This window comes from Heptranchias perlo, chromosome 1 (assembly GCF_035084215.1).
Source record: "Heptranchias perlo isolate sHepPer1 chromosome 1, sHepPer1.hap1, whole genome shotgun sequence".
Classification (NCBI taxonomy): Eukaryota; Metazoa; Chordata; class Chondrichthyes; order Hexanchiformes; family Hexanchidae; genus Heptranchias; species Heptranchias perlo.
In genome coordinates this window covers 93021416-93039317 of record NC_090325.1, presented here as the reverse complement: position 1 = coordinate 93039317, position 17902 = coordinate 93021416, and the positions used below count along the sequence as shown (strand labels likewise).

Sequence of the window (17902 nt, the reverse complement as noted above, 5' to 3'; positions counted from 1 at the left end):
GACCATGCAGACACTGCGACAACGGATGAACAGACACCGCGCAACAATCGCCAGACAGGAGGGTTCACTCCCAGTCGGGGAACACTTTAGCAGTCAAGGACATTCAGCCACCGATCTTCGGGTAAGCGTTCTCCAAGGCGGCCGTCGAGACACACGACAACGCAAAATCGTCGAACAGAAATTGATAGCCAAGTTCCACACCCATGAGGACGGCCTCAACCGGGATCTTGGGTTCATGTCACGCTACACGTAACCCCACCAGCAAAAAAAAGTTAGCTGTTTTTAACACAACCGGTCATTCTCTGTCTTTCTCTTCCTTTCGGATGTTTCTCTCCCTCTCTCTCTGTTTTGTGTTCTGGCCGTTTGTGTATTCGGTGGTCCTGTAGGTAACATCACTCTGTCTGAACACTTTGATTGCCTTGACAACGGGCAGTTGGAAAGATTATCTGTAATCACCAGGTATTGTTCTCTGACTATAAATGCGGTAACCTTCCATGGAATCCCACACTCGCTCACCTGACGAAGGAGAAAGCCTCCGAAAGCTTGTGATTTTCAAATAAAACAGTTGGACTATAACCTGGTGTTGTAAGATTCCTTACATTTGTCAACCCCAGTCCATCATCGGCATCTCCACATCAAGACTTTAAGTACACAGTTATAACTTAAGCTGCAGGTATACTCAACATTTGATCAATTTTATTGCAGGAAGAAAACCTAAAGTACACAGAAGTGCAGGTTGGATCAGTGGCAAATGTAATTTTTTTTAAAAATGGAGATGCGAGCAATGAACATAGGAACAGCAATAGGACATTCAGCCCCTCAGGCCTACTCTGCCATTCATTTAGATCATGGCTGATCAGCAACTCAACTCCATTTACCCGCCTTTGCTCCTTACCCTCACCTAACAAAACTCTATCTCAGTCTTGAAAGTTCAATTGACCCAGTATCCTCAGTCTTTTGGGGGAAGAAAGTTCCAGATTTCAAATGCCCTTTGTGTGAAAAAGTGGTTCCTAATTTCACTCCCGAAAGGCCTAGCTCCAATTTTAAGATTCTGCCCCCTGTTCTTGATTCCTCCACCAAAGGAAATAGTTTCTCTGTATCTACCCTATCAAATCCTTTTAACATTTTAAATACCTCGACCAGATCATCCCTCAATCTTCTATACTCAAGGGAATTAAGAACAAAGGCACAAGATTTATTTTCCAGGAGGGATATATGGGCAGGTGCCCACGAAAATGTTTTTTATATTTTTTATTCAGTGCAGTTTCTGGCATTTTTACAATAATTTGGTCTTTCAAAAGTAATTTCTGTTGTAAGGTGGAAGAGAAGATTGTGGTTCAAGAGATGGGTAGGAAGTTGGACAACTGACCCCTGAGGAGAGTGCTGGGCAAGGTAGTTGGCAAGAGCAAATGATAGGGTAGTTGCTCTTAAAGAGGCAGTGAAGAATGGCATGTAGATCTACTAATGAATCCTGAGGGTAGTACAGAGGGGTAGATGGTGGCTTGTTCAAGAGGGATTTGAGCCTGGGATGCTGGCAGAAGGTAGGCTGCAAATTAGCGATGGGTGGGGGTAGGGATCAGGGATCAAAATATTGGAGAGGGGGAAGCTGAAAGTGGCACAGCAGGGTGAGGGAGGCAGCACAGCGGAAGCCGAGAAGGGCCAATGAAGGGAAATAGAACCATTAGGCTTGAGTCCAGAGTAGCAGCCAAGGTGCACATGAACACAGAGGGAAGCTTTGGTTAGATAAGCATGGCAGGGATTAGGCAAAACTGATAACCATCTTAAACTAATGACAGGAAGGAGAGAATTTGAATCAGTCTGATGACCAAGAGGCTATGGTGGGGTGAAATTCACTTGTAGATGCAGTGGTTGTGGAAGATGAGAAACTGGAACAGCCAGTGAAGGAGAGATGATGATGTATGCAGGACTGTTAATGCTATGGCCAGATGTGGAAGTCTTGAGAAGACCTCCTATGAGTGGCACAGATGTGTCTGGCAGCTGGCAATAAATTGCCCTCCACATCTTCTTCATGCTGCTGGTCTTGCTGACTGTGGGCACCTTCTATCTCTGGGGCCTCTTTGTAAGGCAAAGTTGTGCTACATGCAGCAAACAACCATGATACTCAAGGTCCAAGCTAGACTATTGGGTAGAACGTCCTAAGATCATTGCAGGCATCTGAAGCACGTCTTAAACATACCAATGGTGTCCTCAATTAATACTCTGGTGCATGACTGGACCTCACTGTACCACTGCTCAGCTTGGGTCCTCACAGGTTTCATGAACTACTGCTACCGAGTATAGCCTTGATCACCCAAGAGCCATCCTGAACCTTCCCTTTCTACCTTCAAGAGTGGCAGCATGGTGGACTACATTAAAATAAAGGCATGGTGGGAGCTGCCAAGGAAGTGAGCATTCGGTGATGTGATGCTGCTGTTCGCAAACAAGTTGCACATCAGGAGAGCGGAATTCTTTCCTATCAATTCAAGGAAAGGCATTGAGCAAGGGAGCACATAGGACAACGTGTGTGTAATCCATAACTCCATGGACTTTCTGGAATCCTGACACTCTGTAAAACTACAATGTCCTGTCATGCTACCATAGGGAAATGGATGAAATTGCTTGTTTGAGCAAACAATGTATCTGTGCACAGCCAATTGGCTGTTAATGAAATCCCAAAAGCAGCCTGAAATGACCTTGCTGTATAAAAGTGATGGGTAGTTGTGGTCTTAACAGCCATTACCACCGCGGTGCCTGTGTTGGAGGTGGGCTTTAGGTCAGATTTCAGCATGTAGCATACTCACTGATGGCTTACTTTGCAAAGCAAAGACTCTGTAGGCAATGCATCTCAGACAAATGCAGGTACATGCGCTTCGACCTGTGCATTTAATGACAGTTGGGTGCAATGTGCATTTCGTGCTGTCTACAACAATTTGCATTTATACAGCGCCTTTAACGTAGTAAAATGTCCCAAGATGCTTCACAGGAGTGTTATCAAACAAAATTGACATTGAGCCAAATAAGGAGATATTAGGACAGGTGACAAAAGCTTGGTCAAACAGGAAGGTTTTAAGGAGCGTCTTAAAGAAGAGAGGTAGAGGCAGAGAGGTTTAGGGACAGAATTCCAGAGTTTAGGGCCTAGACAGCTGAAGGCACTGCTGCTAATGGTGGAGCGATTAAAATCAGGGATGCGTAAGAGGCAAGAATTGGAGGAGTGCAGAGATCTTGGACGATTGTAGAGATGGAGGGGATTACAGAGATAGGGAGGGGCAGAGCCATGGATGGATTTGAAAACAAGGATGAGAATTTTAAAATCGAGGCAGTACTGGACCAGGAGCCAATGTAGGGCAGCGATCACAGGGATGATAGGTGAACGGGACTTGGTGCGAGTTAGGATACTGGCAGTAGAGTTTTGGATGAGCTCAAGTTTATGGAAGGTGGAAGATGGGAGGCCAGTCAGGAGAGCATTAGAATAGTCAAGTCTAGAGGTAACAAAGGCATGGATGAGGAATTCAGAAGCAGATGAGCTGAGGCAGGAACGGAGACGGGCGATGTAACGGAGGTGGAAGCAGGTGGTCTTGATGATGGAGCGGATATGTGGTCGGAAGCTCATCTCATGGTCAAATAGGGTGCCAAGTGTGCAAACGGTTTGGTTCAGCCTCAGACAGTGGCCAGGGAGAGGGATGGAGTTAGTGGCTAGGGAGAAGGATGGAGCTGATGGCTCGGGAACAAATAAAGTTTGTGACGGGGATTGAAGACAATGGCTTTGGTCTTCTCAATATTTAGTTGGAGGAAATTTCTGATCGTCCAGTACTGGATGTCAGATAAGCAATGTGGTAGATCAGAGACAGTGGAGGGGTCGAGGGAGGTGATGGTAAGGTAGAGTTGGGTATCATCAGCGTACATGTAGAACCTGACATTGTGTTTTTGGAAGGTGTCACTGAGGGGCAGCATGCAGATGAGAAATAGGAGGGGTCCAAGGATAGATCCTTGGGGGACTCCAGAGGTAACGGTGCAGGAGCGGGAAGAGAAGCCATTGCAGGTGATTCTCTGGCGAGCGCAGTCCCACCCAGCTGGACGACGGAGGAGAGGCAATGGAGTAGGAGGGTGTGGTCAACCTTGTCAAAGGCTGCAGACAGGTCGAGAAGGATGAGGAGGGAAATTTACCATGGTCACATAGGATGTCATTTGTGATTTTGATAAGGGCCGTTTCATTACTGTGGCAGGGGCGGAAATCTGATTGGAGGGATTCAATCATGGAGTTGTGGGAAAGATGGGCATGGATTTGGGAGGCAACACCACGTTCAAGGACTTTGGGGAGGAAAGGGAGGTTGGAGATGGGGCGTTAGTTTGCAAGGACATTGGGGCCTTACCTGGCACCGCTTCATTACTCCTCTTCCCCTTAAAAAAAATAAAAGATACAGGAGAATCCTAAATGATGCAATCGGAGATGTCAGGAAGAAAAATGGCAGCCCCACAGCAGATGCCAAGTAGTTGGCAACAGCGATAGGACAAAAAGAAAGCTCCAAAAGTAATTTAGAAACGAAATTTAAATTGATGCTAATTTGATCTTATATTCTTGAAATTCTCTTCCACTTTCTTCCGGATGCCTGTTTCACAATAGGTGAGGAGAAACCAGCGTAAACGAGGCAAAAATGACTGAAAATCATTAAGATGTATAACACCTTTTGCATTTCATCTGTGTAGAACTGGCCAAAGAACAGATATCGAATGGAAATTATGTGGAAAATGAGACAGTCACAAAAATCAGATGATTAGTTTAGAAATCTGCTCAATTTTCTGACTACACGGTTGAATTTATGCCTATTAACTGGATGGAATCAGTTGGAAAATCCGGGCACCGATGTCGGTTAAAAGAAAACACCCAAGAATTAGATAGGGAACAGAACAAACATTGAAGACCAGCTCCACAGTAAATGAAATCAAGGAGTTTCATTCTGGCAATCAGTTCAAATTCACTTATTAAAAATTGACTTGACACCAACCCGTTTCCCCATTTAGATTTCAACTAAAGTGATAACACCAGCTGACATAGGTAGTGACCAAAGGAATCAACTAGGGGTTACCATGCTATTGTATGACATCACATGCTTAAAAAAAATGCACTAACTTCCTCCACCATTCCATTACAGCCAAGCCAAATACTGTCCTCACCTGAAATTCACATGTGCATATCCAGTAAATGTCATTGGATGGCAATGAGGAATGGGAACCCTGGCTGGTTTTCCTTTCCCTAACTCAGAAGTGCTGAGGTCAATTCTACCACTTCTACTACTTCCCCAGTTGACATCAGCAAACTCAGCACAGACTGGAGTTTGACCAGGGTCCTTCTGGCCTGAATTCAACTACTAATTGCCTCAACCAGGGAAGGAACCCTTTTAAAATATCTTTGGTTTTGAAATTTGAGTACTGTGGATTGGTGCTAAATTAAATTTCTAGCAAACTTAACGGGGACAAATTTGATAGTAGGTCACTAGGCATGGCAATGTGTCCCTCAAGCTTCAGCTTCCCATTGCTGGGGGAGTAGGAGGAGATTCTGAAGTTGATGTCAGGCTTTTACCGAACCAGTGGACCTCAAACACAACGGACATCAGCATACATATTGCTTGCAGTGCCAAAAAACCTGTGCCTAATATATTGATCTACAATTTGTGACAAATCTTTTAGAAGTTTACAAAGAATTCTTACTGTAAACGGTAATACTAACCATGAGCCATTGGGTTCTGCTTGATATACTCCCTCCGTATACTTATATTTTTAAGGAGGCACTGTCTGGCATGCGCTCTTCGCTCTTTCACAGGGTCCTTGGCACAGAGTGCAAACACTGCCATATACTCCAATGGAAGCAGCAATTTCCCGAGGGCCTTATGAAGTTTCAGAGCAAATATCTGCCTCACCTGGTAACACTCATCCTTCAACAACAAAATTACAAAATCAGCAAACATTGTACCTGGACAGAATTTCACAGTGTAAAACATAATCACATTTTTGTGATATATAAAATGCAAAGAAAGGCATAGTAATTGTTCATAAGGAAAGGTTGTGCAGTATGTGAGCATCTGAAACTTCTGCACAACGTTCTCTTAATCGTTCTATAGTTTGAATTTCAGAAAAGAATTCCATTCTATTATACCTGTCTTGTTTAGTGAACAAAACACACATAAAACTCTATACGAATGCATGTGTGCATCACTAACCGAACCCAGACAATTTATGGATGCTCCATCTGTATTCCAAGAAATTTTGAAACACTTTCGCTTGGTAATTTCATGATAATTCATGGGGCAAAAGGAAGTTCTGCTAAATTTCACTTATCAAGACACAGTTTTAGCAATATTCTCCTGACATCATTTTGAATATTGATCAGCCAATCTACTACTATTTTTCTCTAAGCATAGCCTTCAATAACAAACAAAAACCATTCCATCAAAATTGTTGAATATCAATATTAAATATTTCTGGGTTACATCCACCAAAGTGAAAGTGCCAGTCTTACAATAACTCCTTAAACTTCTGAACTGATCACATCTGTTTCAATTTGAAATTATTATAGCTGTCACTAAAGAAAGATTTCTTGATATACCCTCTCCTATACCTCTTTTAGAAAGTACTAAATCTTTAGAAAAATTGAACATGACTTTTTAGCAACCATTCTTTTAATTAATTTTTGAAAAGATGACCCCAGCACTTGAAAAAAATTCAATTTATACAATTGGGTAAATCATTTGCCTGGTAAGATGTTCAAGATACATATGAGATTGAATTATACAGATTTGCTATAGGTGTTTTTCTTCATCTCAGGCACTTTTTTGGTTGATTAATTTCTAACCAGAGATCTTTGATGTGAACCATATGGAAGTATCAGTATAATGGAACACAGGACCACAACACAAGGAATGAAAAGAAAGCAACAGTACTTACATTAATAACAAGTGCACAGAGCTGGAACTGCTCTGAGGTAATAATTTCATGATAACAAGGTTCTTGTGCAAGTTTTAGTATGGCACATCCTGCAGCCAACCGTAATCGAGACATATCAGATTTACTGCAAGACAGGAAAAACAAGGTCAACTATTCATGGCACAGTTCCACATACTGTACATATAAATTATAAAAATAGTTCTCAACCGGAACACTGATAGCCTGCAATAAGCTAATATCAAAGTGCAAACCAAAGAAAGTGAATTACTTACCCAATAATCTTCATTCTTCAAATAAAAGATTTCCTACATACACGGATATTGTCTCACATTGCATGTCTGAACATGACAAAGAGAGGATATCAGGCCCTTCTGTTCCTCTTTATATTCCTCAGATCATGAATTCTTGTCCATATATGATAAACAGGGAATCCTCAATCCTATTTTGGTAATCTCCAATAAACAAATACTTTTTTTTGAGGGGAAGCAGAGGTGCGTATGTGTGTACGTGCGTTGAGGAGACATTTCATTTGAAGAATCATTGCAAAAATAGTCTACTTTTCCTCTATCATTCTCAAATTTCACACATCAACAAGCAACCCTATCAAAGTATTGTTCCTGTAAAAAGGAAATGTCAAATTTCCAACACCCAAGGCAACAATAGCTGGCAGTATAATTGCTCCAAAATGTATAGATCACACTAAAAACACCATACAACTTGAAGTGTGCACTGATGACAAAGTGTACATAGATATTAATTAAGTCTGTCTAGGAAGTCTAGGTTATTCTGTTGGAATAATTATCAAGGACAGTGAAGGCAGTTACAATATAAAAGCAGACTGGTATATTTTCACCAAACTACTTTGCTAATCTCCACTTAGAGACCGTCTGGTCATAAGCCAATTGGCAATAGAATTCAAGAAGGAACCATTATCTGTGGATGTCCAAATCTTCTGTAGGTACAGACACTAGAATCATGAATTTCCAATCTGTGTGGGTTGCGATGCTCCTCAGTGGCAGGGGCAGAAAGAAGAAAAAATTAAAACTATAGGTAATGGTCTACAAATCATTTATGACAACATCTGAAAAATAATTACTGAAGCATGAATTCTTCAACTTGAAGTTCGCGTCAGCCTGATTCAAAGGGGTCAAAGCATCACTTTAAAACTTGAGCACATAATCTAAGCTGATACTTGCGTGTCACATGGAATTTTGAACTGTTGGAGGTGCTATCTCTGAGATGTAAACTGAATCCCCACCTGCTGGTTCTGGTGGACAGTAAAGATCCCATGGCACTATATGAAGGCTAGAAAACTTTCCTAGTGTCCTAGCCACCATTGCTCCCTCAGCCAACACCACCAAAACAGCTCGACTGGTCATTCATCGCATTGGTGTTTGTGGGACCTTGCCTACGCACAAAATAACTGCCATGTTTGTCATATGAACACAAAAAATAGGAGCAGGAGTAGGCCATATGGCCCCTTGAGCCTGTTCCGCCGTTTAATAAGATCATGGCTGATCTTCGACCTCAACTCCACTTTCCTACCCGAACCCCATATCCCTCGATTCCCCTAGAGTCCACACTTGGGAAAGTCAGATTTGCAGCTCAGAGCAAGTTTGTGTTACTTCACAACAGCCGCTGCATTTCAAAAGTAATTCTTTGTGTACAAAAGAGAGATGTAATTAGGTGCTTATGAAATGCAAGTTCATTCTTTCATAAGAGTAATCAGAAGGGTAGTCCTCCTAAAGTATTTAATTCATGAACACCTGCAGAGTAGAAATGCGGTAGTTTTCACTGAACTAAATTTAAGTCCTACATCAGAACAGAAAATGTCATCTTATGGCGGTGGATATCCTATGTTTTTCATTCATTGGCAAGTGTGGGTGAATTGGATCCTCAAAGATTCATTACAAAATTAAAGATGTCAAGGAACCAGACTGGAAGATTGGAAATATAACACAAACTTCCTCTTAGTTGCAAATCTGACTCCAGGGAAATCAAGGAATATGGGGTTCGAGCAGGAAAGTGGAGTTGAGGTCTAAGACCAGCCATGATCTTATTGAATGGCCTACACCTGCTCCTATTTTTAATGTTCATACTACAAATCTACAGAGTACAGCCAAGTAACGTAATGTTGCACTGATGTTGCAAAATGGCCACAACATGAAATGAGTTTCATACTCAGGAGCACATTTCTATAAAAATGTGGTTGCATTTGTATATAAGGGATACCAAAAATAATTCTGCAGAAAACATATATATGTTTTGAAGGCGGCGGAACAGGTAGATAAGGTGGTAAAGAAGGCATATGGGATACTTGCCTTTATTAGCCGAGGCATAGAATATAAGAGCAAGGAGGTTATGATGGAGCTGTATAAAACACTGGTTAGGCCACAGCTGGAGTACTGTGTGCAGTTCTGGTCGCCACACTACAGGAAGGATGTGATCGCTTTGGAGAGGGTGCAGAGGAGATTCACCAGGATGTTACCAGGGCTGGAGCGCTTCAGCTATGAAGAGAGACTGGGAAGATTGGGTTTGTTTTCCTTGGAGCAGAGGAGGCTGAGGGGGGACATGATTGAGGTGTACAAAATTATGAGGGGCACAGATAGGATGGATACTCAGGAGCTTTTTCCCTTCGTTGAGGGTTCTATAACAAGGGGACATAGATTCAAGGTAAAAGGCGGGAGGTTTAGAGGGGATTTGAGAAAGAACTTTTTCACCCAGAGGGTGGTTGGAGTCTGGAACTCACTGTCTGAAAGGGTTGTGGAGGCAGGAACCCTCACAACATTCAAGAAGTATTTGGATGAGCACTTGAAATGCCATAGCATACAAGGCTACGGACCAAATGCTGGAATATGGGATTAGATTAGACTGGGCTTGATGGCCGGCGCGGACACGATGGGCCGAAGGGCCTCTATCCGTGCTGTATAACTCTATGACTCTATGTATATGACCTAACTGGCTGAGTCCTGAAAGACAGTTGCTGTCAGACTGGGCCTCCACTAGGTGATGGAATCAATACAAGGGAATAAGACCTTGTTCTTATGAATCTACCTGTCATGACAAAATTGGCAGGAGCGACCACCACATAGTTCTTGTGGAGACAAAGTCTCATCTTCACTATGAGGACAGTATGGCACTACTACCATGCTAAGTGGGACAGACTACGGCCAAATTTAGCAGCCCAAAACTGGGAATCCATGAAGCGCTGTGGGCCATCAGTAGGAGAATTGTATATCACCACAATCTGTAACTTCATGGCCCAAGACGTCCTCATTCCTCCATCAACATCAAATCGGGAGATCAATCCTGGTTCAATGTAGTGTGTAAAAGGACGTGCTGGGAGCAGCATCAGGCTTACCTCAGAATGAGATACCAGCCTAGTGAAATTGTAAGAGTTATCTGCAAGCTAAACATCAAAAGCAGCAGACTACAGACAGAACTAGTAGTTACACAACTAATAGACCACAGCAAAGCTCTGCAGTTCTACCACATCCAGCTAAGAGTGGTAGTGGACAATTATGGCAGGAGGAAGCTCCGTGAATATCCTTATCTTCAACCATGGTAAAGCACAGCACTTGAGTGCAAGAAGACATGGCTGAAGTGTTTGTAAACTGGACACAGCAAAAGCTATGTTCCCTGACAACATTCTGGCTGTCGGCCTGAAGACCTGTGCAGCAGCCAAGCTATTTCAATCCACATGAGACTCGCATCTACCCAACAGTGTGAAATATTGCCCACGTATATCCTATCTACAAAAGGTAGGAAAATCTAAGCCGGTCAATTATCGGCTTATCAACCTCCTCAATCAACAGCTAAATAATTTAAGAAGTCAACAACAAAGCCTTCAAGCAACACCTACTCACCAATAACCTGGTCACTGATGCTTAACTCAGGTTCAACCAGAACTACTCAACTGCAGAGCCTTGATCCAGACACGGACATGAGCTGAACCCAGAAGAGAGGCCAGAGTAGCTGCCCGAGGCATTAAGGTAGCATTCAAATGAGTATGACACCAAGGAACCCTAGGAAAAATAATTTCAATGGGGGTCAAAGAGGAAACTCCCTGGTGGCTGGAGTCATACCCAATACAAAAGGAAGATAGTCATGGATGTAGGAAGCCAATCATTGCAGCCTCAGTGCATCACAGCAGGTCTTCCTCAGGAAACTGTATTTAGCCCAACCATCTTCAGCTGCGTCATTAGTGACCTTTTCTCCACCATACGGTCAGGAGTGGGGCTCCTCACTGATAACGAAGAAGCCCAGGCCAGCTTACAGCAGGATCTGGACAACATTGGGCCGATGAGGCAGATAATATTTGCGTCACATAAGTGGCAGGTAATGACGATCTCCAACAAGAAAATGCCCAACAACCTCCCCTGACGTTCAACGGCACCACTAACAGAGTCCTGGTGATCACCAATGACTAAAGGCTAACTGGATCAGCCATATCAACAATGTGGCTACAAGAGCAGGGCAAAAGCAGGGTACTCTGTCATAAGTGGCTCAACTGTTGATCCCTCAAAGCCTCTCCACCACCGACAAGTTCAAGTCAGGAGTGAGTTGGAATGCTCACTACTTGCCTGGATGGGTCCAGCTTCAACAGCACTCAAGAAGCTCAACACCTAGTGGTTATAGTACTGGCCTAGCAATCTAGATCCAACCATGGCAAATTATGAAACTGAATGTGAGAAATTAGATAATTAGTATGTTGGCACAAGAAAAAATTACTATGAAAGCAGCTGCTTCATTAATGCCCTTCAGGGAAGGGAACCTGCCATCTTTACATGGGACTCCAGTCTAACACTGCGTGGTTGACTCAATGCCCTCAGGGTAAGTAGAGCTGGGCAATACTGCCTTGCCAGTGATGCCAACATTCCAAGAACAATTCTTTTAAAAAAAATCCTGCTATACGTACTATTGAAAGAAAGCACTGCAGCAACTCGCCAAGCTTACTCCCAGCCCCACAATACTACCAAGAAAGACAAAAGCAGCAAGTTTCACCCATCCTGACTTGGACATATGTTGCCATTCTTTCATCTCCGTTTAAATGTGGAGGAACAAAGGGATTTTGGTGTCCATGTACACAAATCACTAAAAGCTAGAGCACAGGTACAAAAAGTAATCAATAAGGCTGATGGGAATGTTACCTCAAAGGCATTGGAATTCAAAAGTGAGGATGTGATGCTTCAGTTGTACAGAGCCTCGGTTAGACCCCATCTGGAATACTGCACTCAGTTGTGGGCCCTGATCCTCAGGAAAAATATATTGGCTTTGGAAGAGGTAAAGTGCAGATTCAGCAGAATGATCCCAGGGTTTAAAGGGTTAAGTTATGCGTACAGGTTGCATAAACTTAGCTTGTATTCCCTGGAGTTTAGAATGTTGAGGGATGATCATTTAAAATGATTAAGGGATTGAATAGGGCAGATACAGAGAAACTATCTCCTATGGTGGGGAATCCAGAACAAGAGGACGTAATTTTAAAATTAGAGCTAGACCTTTTAGTAGTGAAACCAGGAAGCACTTTTTCACAGAAAGACAATGGAAACCTAGAACTCACTCTCCCAAAAGCCTGTGGATGCTGGGTAGATTGAAACTTAGAATCATAGAATGGTTACAGCTCGAAGGAAGCCATTCGGCCCACTGAGACCATGCCAACTCTCTGCAAGAGCAATCCAGCTGGTCCCATTCCCCCGCCCTATCCCCATATTTAAACTTTAAAGACCAAGATCGATAGATTTTTGTTAGGTAAGGATATCAAAGGATATGGAACAAAGGTGGGCAAATGAGTTAAGGTACAGATCAGCCATGATCCAATTGAATGATGGAACACATTCGAGGGCTGAACGGCCTACTCCTGTTCCTATGTTTCAGAGAGGTCAGGCAGACTCTCAGGAGTGGAATCCTACTTCTAAGTCTCTTAGAAAGAAACTTGAACCATTCCATTATTTTTAGTATCTGTACCAACAGAAGCTAATGTCTGGGTGAACGGGAGGGATGAAGAAAAAGCATCTAAAATTCAATTAATGTTTGGCTTTGCAATGAAATGGAGTAACCCAGGATGATGCATCACTTACAGGAAAACAGAGATTAGTTTGCACTCCAAGTTCAAAGATTTGAGGTATGCGCTAGAAGAGACCGTGCAAACGCTAATTCCTGAGCATGAATCAATCAGTGCTTTAGAAAAAGACAACATCCTGGATTAGCTTCAACATTCCACATTTCACTTTCTATGTTGTGACCCACAGAGTAACTTGACCTCTAAGGCTACACTGGTGCAGAGTGATGCTGTCCTTGTCTTCATTTAGTACTTTGAAGTGTTCACAACAACTCTGGAGAGTCTGAAGCAAACCATGCAATTCAGAAAGCTGTGGCATGCTGGCAAGCAATACATGCATCAATTGTGAGCATCTGTTCCTTAGAAGGATCTCTGGCACATCTTGAGCCTAAGTGCTGGCATCAATCAATACCAGCAGCAATTTAAACAGAGAATTTAATCAAAAGCACACCATTAATTGATGCAGTTCTCAACTGAAGAACTCCACACAAAAAAACAAATAAGCCACAATCTGATGCTGGAAGTTAACACTAATAACCATGCAAAAAATGAAAATCAGACAAGCAACTTGACAAAAGGACCACAAGTTATTTAAACAAACACAGTAACTTTTCTTCTGACATATATAAACAGAAATGTGCCTGATGATAGAAAAAACAGAATTTCAATCCTAGAATAAATCCTTTTATATAATTCCATTTTCAGTATCTGGATCCTTCACTACTCTGGATTCTTTTGTTGCTCCAAATAGATTTACCCCGCTTCTTGATTTGGAGGATACAACAGGCAGTGAGTGCAGCACCAGTGACACCGAGCAATCTCAATGTTCATATAAGCTTTCTGGAAAAGGTAAGCGAAAGGCTACAAAGATCAAGAGGATTTCGGGGGTACAGCCAAGGAACAGAGAGAAGCAGCGTGCAATCCTCATAGGGGACTCTGTCAACAGGCACACAAAGTACGTAGAGGTATGGCTCTGTCAAAAGCAGTCTTTGTCTTCCGGTGGCCAAGGTGGCTGATCTCCGGGAGTGTGTGGATGACCTCATGAAAGGCAAGTGCCAAGGTACTATAGTAGATTTACATATTGCTTCAAACGATATAATGGATAGAAATCCATTTGTTTTGTAGAATTCCTATAAGGACCTCACTGCTGACCTCTGGAGTAAGGTAGTAGTATCCAGACTATTACCAGTCATGTCCAGATCGCTGGAGAGGAACAGCTGAATCATAGGATTCAACACCTAGCTTTGGGGATCTTTGTAAAAAAAAAAGCTCCACTTCGTGGACAACTGGGACGTATACACTGGACAGGGTAAGTTGTTTAGGAGGGACGGCCTCAGTCTAAATTTCCTGGGAGCACAAAGGCTGGCAGAGGGTGTTGAGCTCGCTTTTAGGAAGCATGTAAATTCGATCAGCATGCTTAATATGCTTAAAGTTATGCTTAACGGTAGCTTTACTGATCTTGATCATTGCATAGATTCTAAACATGCAGTTAAACCCGGTAGGGACATAAAAGAATAAATAACTCTAAGAAGGTACCTTAAATTGAGACCTTTAAATTGTTTCTATGTAAATGCAAGGAGTGTTAGAAACATATTGTTAGAACTGCAATCATAAGCTGTCTAGCAAAAATTGTGCATTTCTGAGACATGGCTAAATGAAAGTGATGGGACAGAAAGGACAAAGTAGTTCAAATAGGAGATGGGGTTGCTATTTGTATCAGTGAGGAACCAACAGCTTGAGAGAGAGACTTGATATTGCTTCATTAGGTACAGCTGAGTCTATTTGGGTTCAAGCTCATGGGCAGGGGCTAATTATTGGTAATTGTTATAGACTCCCAGGTCAGACACCTGAACATGGTGAGTTACTATGGAAACAGATCTCAAAAGTGTGCCATCTTTGTTTGAGGGGTGACTTAAATTTTCCTGGGATTCAGTGGCATAATGGTTTACCCTTCATTGTGGTGGGAAGTGTAGCTGAAAAATTTGTTGAAAATAGACATGACTGTTTCCTGACTCAAACATGTCAATGAAGTTACCAGGGATGATATTACATTAGATCCTAGTGTTTAGTAGTGAGCCTGACCTCGTATCAGGCCTCCACGTGGTGGAACACTGGCAATAGTGACCACAACATTATGCGGTTTCAATTGACTGGCAGAACCAGATACTGAAAATCTGCAAATCGTACCACATTTCAGAAGGGCAAACTTTGCTAAAATGGCAGATAATTTGGGTTAATTGACTAACCCTACAGGGTGGTGATGAGACCGCTGTAGAATACAAATGGAAAGTTTTTAAGGACAAGATAAAAAACGTGCAAGACAATTATGTACCAGACAAGTATGTACCAAAGTCAAATGATGGGAATGTGCTAAGAGAAAGCCAAGGTGGCTGACTGGTCATGTACAAAGACAAATAAGGTGTAATCAAAAATGTTTCTACAATCTAAAGGCATCCAATACTCAACTAAACAGAGTTAAGTACAAAGAACAGCTAAAGATAACAAAGACTGATATTAGGTCAGCTAAAAGGATAATGGAAAAGAGGATTGTGAACAATTGTGGAAGTAATGCGGAAAACTTTTTTGGTTACGTGAAGAGTCATTGAAGGATGGTCAAAGACAGGTCACGAAGGACTCATGGGGTAAGGGGGAAATATTGGACTAGAATTTGCTCTTAAAATAACGCGATACTAACGGAGCTCACCTTATTTCAGGGGAAATGGAAAAGCAACATGCGCAGTCAGATGGCCTGCTCCTCCGAAAGCTGCGCGGGAATGACCTGGGAGTTCTAGTGCATAGATCTCTAAAGGTTCATGAGCAATGCCGTCAAGTGAAAGCTAGAGCGAATAGGGTGTTGGGGTGCATTTATAGCACAACTGATAAGAAAAAGTATACTATTTTGTCCATGTACAAGACCTTGGTCAGGCCTCAGTTGGAACACTGTGTCCAGTTTTGGTCTCCTCACATGTTGGGTGATATTGAGGCTTTGGAAAGGGTGCAGAGTAGGGCCACTTGACTAATATCCAGCTTGGAGCATCTTAGGTATCAGGATAGGCTAAAAGAGCTGGGACTCTACATTTTAGAGAAGCGCAGACTAAGGGGTGATCTGATCGAGGTTTATTAGATGATGAAGGGAATAGATTGTTTTCAAGTTGACAGTTTGTTCCAATAGGTTAGGGAGGGCCAGCGTGACACAATTTTAAGTTGTATAAGGCCAGATCTAGGTTACATTTTTTTTTATTCATTCATGGGATGTGGGCATCGCTGGCAAGGCCTGCATTTACTACCCATTCCTAAATGTCCTCGATAAGGTGGTGGTGAGCCGTCTTCTTGAACTGCTGTAGTCCGTGTGGTGAAGGTTCTCCCACAGTGCTGTAAGGTAGGGAGTTCCAGGATTTTGACACAGTGACGATGAAGGAACGGCGATATATTTCCAAGTCAGGATGGTGTGTGACTTGGAGGGGAATGTGCAGGTGGTGGTCATAGAGTTATACAGCACGGATAGAGGCCCTTCGGCCCATCGTGTCCGCGCCGGCCATCAGCCCTGTCTACTCTAATCCCATATTCCAGCATTTGGTCCGTAGCCTTGTATGCTATGGCATTTCAAGTGCTCATCCAAATGCTTCTTGAATGTTGTGAGGGTTCTTGCCTCCACAACCCTTTCAGACAGTGAGTTCCAGACTCCAACCACCCTCTAGGTGAAAAAGTTCTTTCTCAAATCCCCTCTAAACCTCCCGCCTTTTACCTTGAATCTATGTCCCCTTGTTATAGAACCCTCAACGAAGGGAAAAAGCTCCTGAGTATCCATCCTATCTGTGCCCCTCATAATTTTGTACACCTCAATCATGTCCCCCCTCAGCCTCCTCTGCTCCAAGGAAAACAAACCCAATCTTCCCAGTCTCTCTTCATAGCTGAAGCGCTCCAGCCCTGGTAACATCCTGGTGAATCTCCTCTGCACCCTCTCCAAAGCGATCACATCCTTCCTGTAGTGTGGCGACCAGAACTGCACACAGTACTCCAGCTGTGGCCTAACCAGTGTTTTATACAGCTCCATCATAACCTCCTTGCTCTTATATTCTATGCCTCGGCTAATAAAGGCAAGTATCCCATATGCCTTCTTTACCACCTTATCTACCTGTTCCGCAGCCTTCAGGGATCTGTGAACTTGCACACCAAGATCCCTCTGACCCTCTGTCTTGCCTAGGGTCCTCCCATTCATTGTGTATTCCCTTGCCTTGTTAGTCCCTCCAAAGTGCATCACCTCGCACTTTTCCGGGTTAAATTCCATTTGCCACTGTTCCGCCCATCCTGGTGTTCCCATGCGTCTGCTGCTCTGGTCATTCTTGGTAGTTGAGGTCGCAGGTTTGGGAGGTGCTGTCGAAGAAGCCTTGGCGAGTTGCTGCAGCGCATCTTGTAGCTGGTAAACACTGCATCCACTGTGCGCCGGTGGTGGAGGGAGTGAATGCTTAAGGTGGTGGATGGGGTGCCAATCAAGCAGGCTGCTTTGTCCTGGATGGTGACAAGATCCTTGAGTGTTGTTGGAGCTACACTCATCCAGGCAAGTGGAGAGTATTCCATCACATTCCTGATTTGTACCTTGTAGATGGTGGAAAGGCTTTGGGGAGTCAGGAGGTGAGTCACTCGCCGCAGAATACCCAGCCTCTGACCTGCTCTTGCAGCCACAATATTTATGTGGCTGGTCCAGTTTAGTTTCCGATCAATGGTGACCCCCAGAATGTTGATGGTGGGGGATTTGGCGATGGTAATGTCGTTGAATGTCAAGGGAGGTATTTAGACTCTCTCTTGTTGGAGATGGTCATTGCCTGGCACTTGTCTGGCACGAATATTATTTGCCACTTATCATTCCAAGCCTGGGTGCTGACCAGGTCTTGCTGTAAGCAGGCA

At 43.2% G+C, this 17902-nt stretch overlaps 1 protein-coding gene across 7 annotated transcripts in view; it reads right to left on the bottom strand.

Annotated features, from left to right (window-relative positions):
• Nucleotides 1-17902, bottom strand: part of pds5a (PDS5 cohesin associated factor A) — a 215291-nt gene that overhangs the window by 28839 nt on the left and 168550 nt on the right. For 6 of the 7 annotated variants that reach the window (XM_067988550.1, XM_067988526.1, XM_067988505.1 and 3 more), the window contains exons 24-25: nucleotides 6940-7063; nucleotides 5726-5930 (exon numbers count right to left, since the gene is read on the bottom strand). In XM_067988550.1, the coding sequence (XP_067844651.1) occupies nucleotides 5726-5930; nucleotides 6940-7063 (329 nt within the window). Of the gene's footprint in view, nucleotides 1-5725; nucleotides 5931-6939; nucleotides 7064-17902 lie in introns of those variants that run through there. The other variant, XM_067988542.1, reaches the window with a different exon arrangement.